Genomic DNA, 16,463 nt, shown 5'->3' on the forward strand with positions numbered 1-16,463 from the left:
CACATTTGCCTGTTAGAGCCAGCAAAGTAAAACAATCCTTTATTTATCAGACTATGCAATGAAAAGTGCTTTGTAACCCCACGAGGCTCGTTCATGAGTCACATCTGTTCCCTTCATCTGCTGAGAGTTCTTTGGAATTTAACGTGGGGGCGTAATTTTAGCTGTACAGTAGAGGACACCAGCTCATCTATTAACTTTGCATGTTTTTTTGTTATTTTTTGGATCAGTAAGGGATTACATAAATTTGTGTCAGTACCAATGAAAGAAAGAAAACAGTACCTGCTAAAATAAGCCGGAATAGTTTGGCATTTTAGGAAATACACATTCGCTTATGCATCTGTTGGCTCTTCATAGCATACAGAAAAGTCTTTCTTCACTGCCAACTCTCAACAAGAAAGTAAAAAAAGCATGCTTTCTCCAAATGTCAAGCTGACTGCACTTGTCATTGTTATGCTGCATTTTTTTTAAAGGTGAAGTGGGAACAAAACCTTACTGTAATGGTCATGGAAACTTCAGCGCTGAAACCTGTGGCTGCATATGTGAGCCTGGCTGGAAGGGACCCAACTGCACCGAACCCGAGTGCCCAAAGAACTGCCGGGACCGAGGCCACTGTGTGGATGGAAAGTGCAAGTGCTTTAAAGGCTTTGCTGGAGAAGACTGCTCATTTGAGGCCTGCTCTGTGGACTGCAGCGTGCACGGCCAGTGCGTGGGTGGCGTTTGCGTCTGTACGGCTGGTTTCTTTGGCGAAGATTGTTCTCAGAGCAAGTGCCTCAATAACTGCCTAGGCCGTGGCCGCTGTGATGACGGAGACTGTGTGTGTGATGAACCGTGGACTGGCTTTGACTGCTCTGAGCTTATCTGCCCCAAAGACTGCTACGACCGTGGACGCTGTCTGAATGGAACTTGCTACTGCGATGAAGGATTCGCTGGGGAAGACTGTGGAGAGCGCATCTGTCCCAACAACTGCCGTGGTAATGGTTTCTGTGTCGATGGCCAGTGCGTCTGCACAGCTGGCTACAGTGGAGAAGACTGCAGTCAGCTCACCTGCCTGAATGACTGTAACGGTAGAGGAACCTGCTTCAGTGGAATGTGCATCTGTGACACAGGGTATCAAGGTGAAGACTGTAGCCAGTTGGCATGTCTGAACAACTGTAACAACAGAGGCCAGTGCATAAATGGACAGTGTGCGTGTGATGTTGGCTTCCAGGGAGACGATTGCTCCGAGCTGTCCTGTCCAAACAGCTGCTTGCAAAGGGGGCGCTGTCTCAATGGTCAATGTGTATGCGAGGAAGGCTTCGCCGGTGAGGACTGCAGCATCCGCACATGCCCTTCAAACTGCTACAGCCGTGGAGAGTGCTCCGAGGGGCGTTGTTTATGCCACGCAGGCTTCACTGGGGAGGACTGCAGTGAATTGAGCTGCCCCAACAACTGTAGGAACCATGGCCGGTGCATCAATGGTCAGTGTGTCTGTGACGAAGGGTTTGCAGGAGAAGACTGCAGTCAGAGAGCTTGTCCCAACGACTGCCTAACCCGCGGTTACTGTGTGGATGGAGAGTGCATTTGTCACGAAGGCTATTCGGGAGACGATTGCTCCGTGCTCACCTGTCCAGATAACTGCAACAACAGGGGGCGTTGCGTCGACGGAAGATGCATGTGTGAGATCGGATATGAAGGAGAAAGCTGTGCAATGATGAGCTGCATCAACAACTGCCAGGACAAAGGGCACTGCGTGAACGGTCAGTGTGTCTGCGATGAGGGATACATCGGAGAAGACTGCTCACAAGGTAAGAGTCTCTAGACAAAAAAAAAGGATTTGACAGTTCACAATTTTATAAAGTTTCCATGTGTTAACTAAGTGCACCATAAAAGCAAATGCAGAGTGATGTAATTTCCTTCCGTTCTCAAACTTCACTCACCACTCTTCTTGAAAGAAACTATTCTGGTGAATATAAAAGAGGGTTTTGGTTTTTGTGCTGCCCTTGTCTGTACTCGGTTTGTGCTTTTTTGGCAGTTCTTCACACCACAGCCAGATGTGTGTCTGGAGTTTGCATTAGCTCTACGTGGTTGATATTCACTGACTTGAGGGCCTGAGAAAATGTCTAATACAACACCCTTTTGTTTTTTCCAGTATCTCCCCCAAAGGACCTAACTGTTGGGGAGGTCACCAGTGAGACTGTCGGCCTGTCCTGGAACAATGAGATGCTGGTCACAGAGTACCTCGTCACATATGTGCCCACAATTCCTGGCGGTCTTCTCCAAGAGTTCACTGTGTCTGGAGACAAAACCGCTGCAACTGTTAAAGAGCTTGAGCCTGGTCTTGAGTATCTGATTAATGTCTACGCTGTTCTGAGTAACAAAAGGAGCATCCCTGTGAGTGCACGGGTGGCCACAGGTATGCCATATTTGTTTCTGTGTTCATTTGCTGTGAATAGGTTTAGAAAAAGATACTAAACATTTATTAATTCTCCCTCTGTCCCCCCTAGACCTTCCGCAGCCAGAAGGGTTAAGGTTCAAATCAGTAAGAGAGACCTCAGTCGAGGTCATTTGGGACGAGCTGGACATCCCCTTTGATGGCTGGGAGATCTATTTCCGCAACATGGTGAGTCTCCCCATCTCTGCTGAAGACTTGCCTGCATTTTATTAACCATCAGGGGGAAAGTCAGAGGTGATAAGCTACGCCAGCTTATTGAAAGTCTCAGCAATACAAGGATTTATTTTAGTGGTAACCATTAAATTTGCTTTGACATATGGAAAAGTTTAGTGAGGGATGTTATAGAACTGTGGCTAAAACTGCTGCTGAGATACCGAGGCAAAATCCAACCAACTCTTCGAAAAGGAATGAATGTGCCAGCTGATAAGTCCTTTTAATATTCTGTAGCCTTAAAATGTGTTGTCCTTTTCTGACCTTCAAACTCCTGCTCCTGCCTTTTTGTGCCTTGCATGAAGAAATAAACTGCCTGCGGTACACTAAACATAGCATAACCTAAACGGTAATGTAAATGCTAAAGCAGAGGCACCATGCTTTAATGATTTGCATATTATGTAACTTTTACAGAAAGAAGAAAATGGAAAAGTTTCAAGCACCCTTCCATCCTCTCAGAACCAATTCTTCCAATCAGGGCTTGGACCAGGACAGGAGTATGAAGTCTCCATCAACATCATCAAGAACAACACCAGAGGACCCCAAACAACCCAAACATTCACTACCAGTGAGTTTCCTGCACACAGAATATTTACAGTCATGCAGTTTATGGCTGCCTATCATCAACTCTCGACCATAATCATCACATTAGAGTCAGAGAAGATTTTAATTTTCCTGCACTATGTGGCAGCTATTAGTACTTTTGCACTTTGCCTGTGCAATGTGAGCCAGAGTGAAGAAAGAAAAGAAGAACTACAAGAAGAAATCCCAGGTGGCTCTCGATGGTTCCATCGAACAGATTCAGGGTAAAGAGTAATAACTCAAACTAACTAAGCATAGCATGTCCATGTCATAGTTGGGGTTTTATTCCTCTTCCAATAAATCTTTTGCTCTTAGCTCTCGTCCTCGTCTCGTTGAAACTTTTATTGCCGAGTTACTCCATACATTAAGTTATGAAATGGTTCCAGTTCCTTACGCCATCAATATGGCACGCCAAGCCAGACAACTTCCTTTGAGCATGGAAAAATCATTTCGTTAACAGGACTATGTAGATGGACTCTCTGGGTATCACACCGTTTTGTTTCTGATGTCATTTATTTGTATAGGCTGAAAGTCGACACAGAGGAATGATAGAGGAGAGGTTAAACTTTTATACCCTTGTGCCCCCAGTAGTCCTTTTTTTTTAGCATGGATCCAAAATGTGGAGGAAAAATTTCTCCTCCACATGTTAACACAGGAGATTTGTCAGGTAGTGACATGACGTCAGACTTAAAGGGAATCACATTATGTTTCATAATGACTTTTCCTGTTGTGGTGGTTGATATCCAAGTTGAGTTATGCAAGATGTATATTATGTTTAAACACGCACAAACAAAACAACGATTACTTTCTCTTTATCCAGGTTTTCTTTGTGAATTTGTATTGTGAACTCTGTATTTTTAGATAATGAATTACACATACAGAGACTGATTAAATATTTGTTAGAGACATTTCTCTTCTTGTTGACGCCAAAGGTAGACATAGTTTTTTGGAAAGGTACTTTTTAGCTTGCAAGATGACACTAGAAGAGATGGACATAGCTTGTGGTGCCATGAATTGGTTTTGATGTTACCGTTTTGGTGATGTTTTTTTAGCCAAACATGAACATATTTGAAACACTAAGCAGTTGCTTGGTTAGCAAGCTACATGTATTAGCATCTTCTACTACTTTATGATGCCGAAATACCTTTAATCTTCAGGATAACCAAAGTGGAAACCAGCAGTGATACTTAATATTTTTGCACTGACCGTGCTAACTTGCTGATTTTTAGCAAAAGTGTTCACCATAATCAACACCTTAGGTTAGCATGATTAGCAAAATTAGCTAAATAGAGCCAAATATACAGCTTACATTCATTACAAATAAGTTATGTTTGAATATTAAGCTAGAAAAAAATAACCCCTGGATTCATCAGTTTCTAGGACAATTACCACTCTTCACATTTTTTGTCTTTCAGTGAATCAGTACCTCTGTTGTGGTTAGATGACATCATGTTTCTTCATGCATCTTTTCTTCCCTCTATATCTCATCCAACTTTCCTTCTCTTACCAAATTACCCAATCTAGAGATCGACAGCCCTCAGCAGGTGGAGGTGAAGGATATAACGGACTCCTCGGCTCTGATCAGCTGGTCTCAGCCAGTGGCTCCCATGGATGGAATCACCATGTTTTACATGCCCAGCTCTGACCCTTCAGATGAAAATCGTGTGGATATATCCCCCCCAGACAAGCAGTATAGCATTGATGGTCTGAGGCCAGACACCGAGTACACAGTGTCGCTCATTTCCAGGAGTGGAGACATCACCAGTGACCCTGTCACTGCCACATTCACTACAGGTTGTCTTATGATAATAACTGTATTTTCTGTTTTGGTTCACTGTATTGTTATATTTTGAGACTTCTATGCATTTGTACACTACAAACTAGAGCAGTCTAATGTTGTATTAGTATGTATTTAAGCTTATTGTATGATTGTAGGTCAACAAGTGTCAAGTCATTACATAATTAATGAAAGAAACTCTGTTTATGTAAGCACTGGATGCCCCCACGAACCTTCAGACTGTGTCCCAGACAGACAACAGCATCACCCTGGAGTGGACCAACAGTGAAGCTGATATTAGCAGCTATCGGGTAAAATACAGTCCCATCTCTGGGGAAATTCATGGTGAGGAAGTGTTCAAGCAAGGATCAGGCGATAGCACACAGGCTACCATCACCAGTAAGTATCACATGGATTAATACAAATTAAGCTTGACCACACACATGCAATATCCAGAATTGCATTTGTCACCCAACATGGATATCTAGCTTCCGTCTTTCTGCACCGCAGGGCTAAAGCCAGGTACAGAATACGGGATCGGAGTGACTGCTGTGAAGAATGAGAGAGAAAGCCTCCCAGCTACCACAAACGGAGCAACTGGTGAGAGACACTGCTGAACAGCTGTCCAAACACTCGTCCTTCACACCGCTTCATAAACACACAGACAGATAGGATGTGTTGAAACAAATTAAGTGGTGAAATGACACTAATGGGCTGTTTATCTACCTCATTTTTCTGTCAGACCTCGATCCTCCCAGAGATTTTGAGGAAATCGAATCCACAGAGACGTCTCTCACCGTCAGGTGGCAGAAACCTCAGGCCAAAATTGGTGGATACAGGCTGGTGTACATCTCTAGAGACGGTCAGGTTGGGGAGGTGGGGTTCCCAGCTGCAACGACTACCTATCATTTGCCCAATCTAACTCCTGGGATGAGCTACACCCTTACCTTGACTGCAGAGAGGGGGCACAAAAGGAGCACACCCGTCTCCCTGTCTGCATCCACAGGTGGGTAGGGAACCATTTTCCACAGTTTAAATGAATAGAATGAATAAGAACGCATGCATTTTTAGTTAAAGGCTCTGTTAAGTTCTTCAAGATTTCATCGAGGAGCTAAAGTTAAAAGGATCTACAGACAGGTTCAGCTGTTGGAGTTCAGGGGTGTCAGCATCATTAATTCTCTTTTATCTTAATGTTCATTGGACAACCTGAGATTGTTTCTCCTCCACTGTAAAAAGAGCCATCTCCTATTCTTTTTTTAAAAATTAATTAAGATTGGTTTATAGTAACAGCTGCGTTTTTTGTATATATAATGCTAATCGCAGCTTTGCAACCAAGGCAACCAGGACTGAAAGCTTGAAAATGATCATTTGTGTACATGTTTAGAAATACAAGTAGAGATTTGCTGGCTGGAAATAAATCTGCTGCCGACCAGCACCAAGAAACTATTATTTCATCTGTTACTAAACGATGCTTTCTTGATTTTCTTGTTTTCCTTGTAGCCTCTTTCACATTTTATTTAGCTGACTCAGATGACCGTGAGCTAGCGACTCCTACAGGCTTGGAGGACAATGTCATTAGCTTTGTGTATCTAGACCCCTCCGAGTCCCAGTTTTCTGGGACCGAGCCTGAGGATGAGCCTGGAGTGCTGACTGTCTCAAGTGTCACGTCTGATGGATTTGATCTGTCATGGAAACTAAAGGCTCGTGATGTCTATGATAGTTTTGCACTAGAATATAAAGACACTCAGCGATTGTGGGACATGAGAGAGGTTCAACTTCCTGGAGATGCCCATGGCTCTAGAATCCATGGCCTGATGGCATCGACAGAATATCTAATAAAACTTTATGGAATAACAGGTAGCCAACGAGCTGCGCTACTTGAAGCTGTTGCAATCACAGGTATAAGTCTCTCTTTTAGGGTTTTTCAGCTTCTCCCTTCAGTGGAAGCTTTTGATTAGAGGCCAGACTGATATGGCTTGCATGCTGGATTCTTTGTTCCCAGATTTCACAAGACTTTTTTTTTCACTGAAACCATCATCTGCATAACCTTTGGCATGAGTCCATTTGAACCTAACAAATGTCTCTGTTTTTACAAAAATCCATCTCGTTTGATTCTTTGGTTCCCAAAGTTCAAATGCAAGAAGAAATCCAAAGTGGCATCAGTGTCTAGCCTGGATTATTAAAGCTATCAAGCGCACTGGTTTTCTACTGAGCTGGTTGTCCCAGTTTCTTCTTGTACCTGAGCTTGTCCCATCATTAACCCCGTTTAGAGAGATGAGTGATTCTCTAATAGCAAATTAAACCAGGTCGCCTGCATGTCTCATGACTAAGACTCCTCAGTTGTGTTTTACAAAAGCCGAAAGAACATGGCTGTGCATGGCTTCAACTTAATTTGAAGACAACTGTATACTTTCACACCAGTGGACTATGCAGAGTCTTCAGAAAGTTAATGACCCTGCTTCAGGTGTCATTAATGCCTTAGCAATGGCTTGATGATTCAGCCGTCATAATATATCCACGATTCAGGTAGAATAAGGACAGCATTTTGTGCAGAATTATTATATTTTTATGTTAACCCATTGTGTTTCTTCACATGATCTTTTACAGTTTCCAGCAGAGCCAATAAGAAATTCATTCTTTAACCTTCTTTTATTCACTTAGCACCCAAGCCCACATCTCCAGATGTGCTTACGCTGAGTATCAAAGATGCCTCAACGCTCCCACAGTCTGTTCCGGATAATGAAGCTGTTCAAAACCCAGACATCCTCGATACTCTAAAAAATGAAGTAACTTCCACTTCTGATTCTGGCGGGATAAGCTCCGGTGCCGAGCCTGACAGCTCAGGCTTGGACCTACTCGGGGATCTCACAGTCAGTGTTACCGCCACTAGTGTAAAGCTGGTGTGGTCCGCGCCCGATGAGGCGTTCGATAGCTTTTTGGTGGAGCTTACTGCTCCGTCAGCAACAACGCAACCTCGTGTGACCACAGTACCAGGAAATATGAGGAAGGCTGAAATAGAAGGGTTGTCCCCCGCTACACACTATGATATTACATTGCAAGGGCTGGTGGAAGGGGAGCGATCTTTGCCTCTCAGAGTTTTTGCTACTACAGGTACATGGAACAAATATTTCTTATCGTAGCCCTTCATCTCAATCCATCATCATCATATCCTTTATCTCCTATGTCTGAACATTTCAGAATGGTTCAATCTTTTCTTTTTCCACAGATACTTCATGTTTTATTATAAAAGATCATCCTCATTGATCTAATCTTGTCTTTTGCTGAACTTTTAAATCCTCACAACAAAGTATTAGGTCCACAAAAAATCTGAGATTTTGAGATTTAATGTGCATTTAACAAAGAGACTTCTCATTTTGAAAGTTGTTTTTAGTTGAACTTAAACGAACAATATAAACGTGATGACAAATGAAGGAAAGTTCTAACATGTTGTTGGTAGAATTTGTTAAAAGTTAGAATACTTCAAATTATATTAAGAATATATTATTTAATTCTGATAATGAACTCAAAATTAGATATTAGTATTCAATTTTGACTCTAATGCCAAATATATTATAAATATACAATATACTGCAATATATCAAATATACAACACTCAATACTTTAATATCAAACATTTCAATTAAGAGTGTAAAATGTTTTTTGAAAAATTATTTTGTGATTAAAATGAAAGTGATTAGAGTTTAATGTTCAATATTTAGGTATTTTATTTTATTTTTTTATTTATAGTCCCTCGAAGGACTATTACTATACTAAAAGTTTGATGCTTTATTATGTTTTTATTACAACATGATGATGTCAGCCTGTGATGTTCATATGATATATTACTTAATATGGCTTCTTGAAATATTTTAACTTTGTCCTTGGGCGCTAATAGTAAAGCTCAAGGTCAAATGCTTAGCCAATCTAGGTACTCTTGTCCCCAATGCCTAGTTTTAAGTCAACCCATAAAAAATTCATTTTTTAACCCTCCAGTTTTGTGCACCCCACCCCCCTTACTTTAGTGTTCCTGGTCAAAATTGAGCGGTCTGTTTTAAATTAACACAAACATTTTTCACCACCAAATTCAGTTGAGTGGTTTGTTCAGTAGTTCATTCAGCCAATGGGGGAGGGGTTGAGTGGATTCCCATTCATTTCCTCAAAATTCTATGAAAGAGGTGATCATCACTTTTATGTGTTCAAGTGTTTGCAATTTTATCTCAAAATCTGAGATTTTTTCCCCACTGTGCTCCTCATACTCCTGATGTACTTTTTTTTTCGCCTTAAAATGAAATGCATAATCCATCTTCCTGTCCAGCTGACCCCAGTCTGATATGTCTATCTACCAGAGATGCTGACGCCAATGGTGGTGAACCTCACCATCTCTGACATAACATGGGATGGCTTCACTGCGTCCTGGAGCCCCACGAGTGGGGACTTTGACAGCTTTGTGATTGAGGTAACAAACCTGGAGAATTTTGCAGAGAGCCAGAACCTCACTCTGTCCGGAGACGCTTTGAGCCTGGGTATCTCTGGGCTGAATCCCAACACCAGCTACATGGTTGGCCTGTATGGGATGTATCAGGGCTCCTTCCTTGAACCTGTGTACAGTGAAGCCACCACAGGTACCTGCAACTTGCAGCGTTGCAGCCTTTTGTCCTCTAAACTGTCCTTCTTTTCCATAAATAATTTCTACTAAAGTCAACATCTGTGAAGAATACACATAAATAGCTCTGTTGTCTCACTCTCAGTGGAGCATCTTCACCTCGCAGCATGAAACAAGAACATCATGATAATAACCCAATTGTTGTTTATGGCCTCAATGTCCAACACCCTGGACACAGTGCACTTTACTGCTTCATCTTAACCAACATGCCGTTTACCATTCCTCACCCTCCAGCCACTGATTCTCTCTAGCTGAGAGAGGGCAAGGTGATGCGTACATGTGCCTCATCACTGACCCAAACCCCTTGACTTACCTCCGACTGCTCCCCTCATCCCAAAGTGCATGAAGCCCCCCCTCTGCCATCCCTGCATCGTGGTCCGGTCTGGCGCTGATGTGCTGCAATGATTGCAAAAGCAAACCAATAACTCTCAGCCTCCCCCGCCAGTCATACAGCAACAGTGCGATAATCTCATTTCATCTCATCAGCCCTCATTCAGCGTATAATTGATTAACCATGACCCATCATTTGCCCGTCGATGTGCAAGCGCTCACAGTATGCGTGAGTATCCATGTCATCTTTCAGTTTGTGTGAATGACGCTGCGGTGGTTTTGTGGATTCTGGTTAAGTTTATTTTCACGGAACATCAAAGCAAACACAGGTCATTTCCTTTTGGACTGCTAGGTGGCAAATGATTAAGCCTTCTTGTCACTATCAAGGTAAAAAGCTAATAACGTAAAATGAAGCTAACAGTAGCATCACCTCGATTTACATCTGAATTTTGTTTTTAGTGCATGCTTGCATGTAAGGACTATATTTCCTGCAACATGTAAATGAAGTTTAACTAGCTCTCTAACTCATCTGCTTTGAATTGCTTTGATGCAGAGTTATGCATTGAATTGATCAGCATTAACATGCCCAAACCATGCTACATATGCATGAAATCTGCTTAATCACATTTTCAAATTTAAGTCAGTGATTAACAACTCAAACTTGCAGGTAATTTTGAAGGCCTTTTGAGTTTCTCTCCTTGGCTTTACATGTTGCTTATATTCAAGGTAAAGAAAAGAGTATATTTGGTTTCCAATATTTTTACAGTGACACAATTCTCTTAATTTTGAACACGGCTCTACGAGCAATATTAAGGGACACACTGAGATACAATTTGAACACAGACTTTCAACTTTAATTTACAAGGTGAAACAAGAATGCTGCATTGCCACAGCTGAGAAATCACAGCCATTTTAATGCGCAGTGCTTTTTAAATGTTGAGTTGAATTGCTTTCATAGTATTCTCTGTAAAATGCTATCCAATCAGCTTTGCTGCATTTGGCTGAATCACCGGAGACATTAAAGCTCTGCATACTTCAGAAATTGTCCAGCTGCTTCTGTGTTCGGTCACATTAGCAATAAACACGTCTGGCCTGGTAGCTTTAGAAACCATGCATGGCTGTACATACTCTCTTCACTGTGTTTTACGGTGTTTGTATATGTTTGAAATCATCGGGTATCTCCATGCGCTTTCAGTTTTAGAAGTGGTCCAGCATTTTTTGGAATCCAGGATACGGGCGGATTTTTAATATTTACCTCATCATTCTTGTTCCCCTTGAATTAAATTTGAAAAGTCTGTGCTTCAGTTGCCTCATGGTTGCGTATTGCAAACCTATTGCGGTGGCAGCCACAGTTAGAATTGTGAAGATTGTGTTTCTGTTTAAAAAATCCTGCATCTAATTGTATTTAAATAACTGTGGTGCAGGATTTTTGCTTTGCGTTTAATGCAAAAAAAAAAAAAAAATACATGCATGTATTTAATCACAGCTTCTCAGACTGGCAACAGTTACTGTTGGTGGTGGTGGTGAGCGTCCCGTAACGCTAAATGTATTCCTTTCTAGAAAAAGATCCGTTTTTAATCATTTACTTGTCATTTAATAATAACATTTTCTGCATAAATGCCTTGGTGACAATCTAATCATGGTTTCTTTCTTTAGTGAATCAACCAGTGGTTGGCAAAATATATATCATGAACTTAACGTCAGAGAGCTTTTCAATCCTCTGGAATGGCACTGAAGGAGAGTTTGATGGTTTTGTCCTGGAGATAATTGATTCTGATTGGCTGATGGAGCCAAAGGAATATAACATATCCCATGATGTAAAGTCCTATGATGTCACAGGGCTCAGGCCCAGCACTGATTACATAGCCTACCTCTATGGAACATACAAGGGATCCAGAACGAGTGCAGTCAGTATTGTTGCATCAACAGGTAATCGGTTTTATGTGTATCAAATCATTAGTCTCCAAGAGAATTGTTGTTACCTTCACTCTAAAGTTGACTTGGGTTTTAAAGTGACAAATACATGTGTTATCCTTTTTTTTAATAAATGCATATATTTTATATTTTCTCTCCCCTGTAGCTGAAGAGCCTGATTTGTCCAAGCTAGTTGTTTCTAACATTACCTCAGACAGATTCTCTCTGTCTTGGCGGACAAGAGAGAAGGCTTTTGATAAGTTTATAGTAGAAGTCAGAGAGTCTGCTTTGCCCTCGCAGGCAATGGGGCGCGCTCTGCCTGGAGACGTGCACTCCACAGTAATGGCGGGGCTCAAATCGAGCACGGGCTACAACATAAAGCTGTATGCCACTGGTGTTGATGGCCAGAACATACAACCCCTATTTGCTGTAGCTACAACAGGTATCACATGACTTGAATTTCTTGACAATGGACATGCCACCTACATTGTTATGTACATGTATGCAGGACGACATAACTGAAAAGCCGTGTTCTTTTTTTATTCAGAGGACATCCCACAGTTGGGGCCCATAACTGCTTCATCTGCGAGTCCACATAACCTCAGCTTGTCCTGGAGCACTGTGTCAGGTCATTTTGATGGCTTTGTTATCCGAGTCAGTGATTCTGAGCAGCAGTCTGAGACACTGGAGTTCAGATTGCCTGGTGATGTCCGTAACATTACAGTCACTAACCTGATGGATGCTACAGGCTATGATATTGAACTATACGGTATTTCTCATGGGCGTCACACCCCAACAGTGTTAGCCCACGCTGTCACAGGTACTACGTATTTTACTCATATCTTTTATTCTAATACTTGAAGTATGCTTTTTTCCACCAAAACTAAAAAGGAATTTAGCTCCTTTTATCAGTTTAACTTAGCAGAATAATTAAATGAATTCAATATGCAGGTCAAAATCCCGAAACACCTTAAGAGCAAAGCTGACATGCATCACAAGCAGCTATTGGTTTTTTTTCTGACGCTCATAATCAGCAAGCATTTGTTGATGCACGAAACATCCATAGTCAGTATAAAACAGATGTGGTGTTGAACTCCAGGGCTCGAGGGGCGGTGTCCTGCAGGTTTTAGATGTGTCCTTGATCCACCACTGCCGATTTAAATGCCAAATGACCTCCTCAACATGTCTTGTAGTTCTCCAGAGGCCTGGTAATGAGCTGTTCATTTGATTCAGGTGTGTTGACCCAGGACACCGGCCCTCGAGGCCTGGAGTTCATCACCCCCGCACTAGGGATACCAGTATGGAAGTGCTTTAAACCTGCATTCTATTTAATGGCCACCAGAGGGCAAACCATCACGTTTCAAAAATACTCAAGACTCAACAGGAAAATGGCACAATGCCCTCTTCCTGTATGAGTGCAATAAACCTTTTTATTTAAAACTTCTTGGGCTTCAAGCCATTCTGAATATTTTACGCCCATTTTGAAAATGATGGTCATTCAAATAGTGAGAAAGAAGGATAATCGTTTAGGATACGCTAACATCTTGTAATGGATACATGCACCTTTTAACCATCTTTCACTCCAACTTATTAAACAACCAAAGAGCTAAACAGAATTTAGAAACCCGACTCTTAGCCTTGTCCACCCTAACCGGAGAAGTTATAAACCATTTTTATGTGTTAATAATCATCCACCTGGCTTGTCCTCAGAATTTGAAGTTGATTTCTTTGACTTTTTATCTGATTTATTTCTCAGTTCAGATAAAACAATTATTTCAGGCAAGTTTAACATCCATGTAGTTGTTCAAAATGACAGCCTCGTTTAGTTTTTTATTAGGTTTTAGTGGCTTCTCTCAAAGTGGAGCCCTCCCACGCGCCACTTTAATGTTAGAGAGGAAATATTATCTTACCAATTTAGAAGATCTTTGTTTGGCCTCAAAATAGTTATTGTAAGAGTAGCTGACAAACAGTTAACTGGTCATTTGCAAAACAATGGTTTATTTTAAGAGTATCGTTCAGGATTTAGAGTGCATCATAGCACAGAAACAGAGCTACTAAAGGTTTTGAATTATCTTTTTATGGCCTTTGACAGTGGGCTCATCTCTGTGCTTGTCCTGTCAGACCTCAGTCCAGCAATATTTTAAAACATGTGCAGGTATTAAAGGTACTACGCTGCAATGATTTAGCTCGTATCTCTCAAATAGACTCCAATTTATTCAACTAAACGGCTAGTCTTCTTCCCACAAAGACATTATTCACAAAGGATTTTTTGCTGGGACCAATTACATTTATATTATACATACCTATTATTATTGCATACATTTTAATTTCTATGCAGATGACACCCAGGTTTATCTAAATATAAACTACAGACATAAAGGTATGGATGACCTCTAATTTCTTACTTTTAAATTCAGATAAAAATGAGGTTATTGTAGTCAATCCTAAAACAGATATTTGCGTTAGATGACGTTACCTTGACCTCCAGTAACACCGTGAGGCATCTTCAGCATGCACATTAAACAAATGTAGAGGACTACCTATTTTCATTTTCACAATATTGCTAAATTCTGAATCATCCTGTCTCAGAGTGATAAAGCTAGTTCATGCATTTATTACTTCCAGGCTGGACTTTTGTAGTTTATTATAATCAGGTCACTCTAAAAGCTCCTTCAAAAACCCTCAGTTGACCACTGCAGTGAGAGTACCCATTAGGACGAGAAAGAGAGAGGATATTTCTCCCATAATAGCTTCTCTTTGTTGGCTGTCTGTTCAGAGCTGAATTTAAAATCCTTCTCCTCATGCGCAAAATAACAATAATGAATATTCAGGCCCTGACATATTTTAACCCTAACAGAGCACTTTGCTCTCAAAATGGTCCCTACAGTTTTCAAAAGTAAAATCGAAACCAGAGCCTTCAGCTATCAGACTTTACTATGGAACCAGCTCTCAGTTTGGATTCAGTATATAGACACTTACTCTACATTTATTAGGCTTAAAAACTTATAGTTTGGGTCAGGTCAAGTTAAGGAAGCTTTGGCTACTGGGGGCTTTCAATTAAGCACCGAGGAATAGGGAATAACACCTCCCACAACTTAAGTGGCCATTCAAGGAACTGCATTTTTTAGCACTTCTGTGTTTGCCACTTTAGATAGTGTGAGGACAAAGCACTAAATTATGATGCTTGCTAGATTTGCCCATAGTGTATTTTGGCCTATAACTATTACCTTGTAAAAGAACTGTCTCTGTATTTGCTTTTGCAACCATTGCACACGTTATCCTCCTAATGAAGTCTCGTCCCCCTCCTGCCCTTCCCCCTCCCCCCACACACACTCCTTCCTCCCATTCAATTAAACCCACATTCCTCTCAGCTCCTTTGCCTAAAGTGGAAAACTTGACCATTTCCAACATAACCCCCTATGGCTTCCGTGTGTCGTGGGGGGTGAAGCATCAGCTACCGCAGGATAATCTAACCCCCTCTAGTGGTGGCTTCAGCCATTTCCACATAGTGGTGACAGATTCTGGCTGGCTGCTGAAGGCTCAGGAGTTCACTGTGCCAGGAAACCAAAGTCACCTGGACATCGGGGGCCTCATTACCGGCATAGGCTATGAGGTCCGACTGACAGGGGTCTCAGAGTCAGGGCTTCTCTCTCGGCCTCTGACTGCAGTGGCTGTGACAGGTACAACTCAGTGCACTGTAAGCCCTCCTGTCTTACTACAAAGTCCAGTGTCTGACTTTGTTGAAGCTACCATGGGTGTATACGTGTATAACTATTATAACCATTTCAGCTCTGCAGTTTCACTATCACAACCTGGTGCAGTTCTGTGATATTTACTAATCACTGATATTCATTTCACGCAACAAAAGACATTGTGTAACAAAATTAGCCCAAGGACAGATATATCTTACTCAGTGCCACGTTTTGATGGTGAGACTTCAGATCAGTACTCTTACCTAACCCTAACTCAGATGAACTTTTTTTCCAGTATGACCTCACTTTTCCTTGGTTTTAAGCATCTCCTTGGTATGCAGCTGTGTCACCGAGAGGAAGAGGTGTTGCGCTCCCGTCTGTTTCTTCTTACCTCCAAAATATGAGCAAGCACATTTGTTTGTCTTCATATTTTAAAATGTGTTTTCCTTCGCATTTTTAATCGCTGATAGTCAGACAGATATCTATGGACAAAATCCAATTATTGCACCATGTTGCTCCCTAGTGAGGCTGGTTTGTAGATCAGGTTCAAACTCCCTGGATGGATATGAACCACTCAATCGAAAATGAAATTTTCATATGCAGGAAAACACGGATAAATCAGCAGATATTCTGAGCATGAAATGTCTGTTGATTTAGCTTCTAATCTCGTTTGTCACCTGCCATTACTTTTAAATGCACTGAATGCATCCAGGCTGGCCTTGAGGACGCATTTCAGCAAGTGTATGCTGAAATCCTTCCAAAAGAATCCTTCTGTTGACTGACATCTACAAAAAGCATCTTGTCTTTTCATTCAAGCATATGCCTCTGTAGTCCATGCGCTGTATTTTTGACTGATTAACACTA

General features: G+C 41.5%; 1 protein-coding gene across 3 annotated transcripts in view; it reads left to right on the top strand.

Moving 5' to 3' along the window:
* Window positions 1-16,463, top strand: part of tnca (tenascin Ca) — a 57,191-nt gene that overhangs the window by 25,309 nt on the left and 15,419 nt on the right. For 2 of the 3 annotated variants that reach the window (XM_085165769.1, XM_085165770.1), the window contains 15 exons: window positions 471-1,784; window positions 2,129-2,392; window positions 2,484-2,599; window positions 3,056-3,209; window positions 4,748-5,017; window positions 5,214-5,399; window positions 5,511-5,600; window positions 5,743-6,006; window positions 6,501-6,899; window positions 7,662-8,111; window positions 9,347-9,622; window positions 11,650-11,922; window positions 12,074-12,349; window positions 12,455-12,727; window positions 15,279-15,587. In XM_085165769.1, coding sequence (XP_085021895.1) covers window positions 471-1,784; window positions 2,129-2,392; window positions 2,484-2,599; window positions 3,056-3,209; window positions 4,748-5,017; window positions 5,214-5,399; window positions 5,511-5,600; window positions 5,743-6,006; window positions 6,501-6,899; window positions 7,662-8,111; window positions 9,347-9,622; window positions 11,650-11,922; window positions 12,074-12,349; window positions 12,455-12,727; window positions 15,279-15,587 — 4,914 coding nt within the window. The remainder of the gene's footprint in view (window positions 1-470; window positions 1,785-2,128; window positions 2,393-2,483; window positions 2,600-3,055; window positions 3,210-4,747; window positions 5,018-5,213; window positions 5,400-5,510; window positions 5,601-5,742; window positions 6,007-6,500; window positions 6,900-7,661; window positions 8,112-9,346; window positions 9,623-11,649; window positions 11,923-12,073; window positions 12,350-12,454; window positions 12,728-15,278; window positions 15,588-16,463) is intronic. The other variant, XM_085165771.1, reaches the window with a different exon arrangement.

The sequence above is a fragment of the Neolamprologus multifasciatus genome, chromosome 7 (genome assembly GCF_963576455.1).
Source record: "Neolamprologus multifasciatus chromosome 7, fNeoMul1.2, whole genome shotgun sequence".
NCBI lineage: Eukaryota > Metazoa > Chordata > Actinopteri > Cichliformes > Cichlidae > Neolamprologus > Neolamprologus multifasciatus.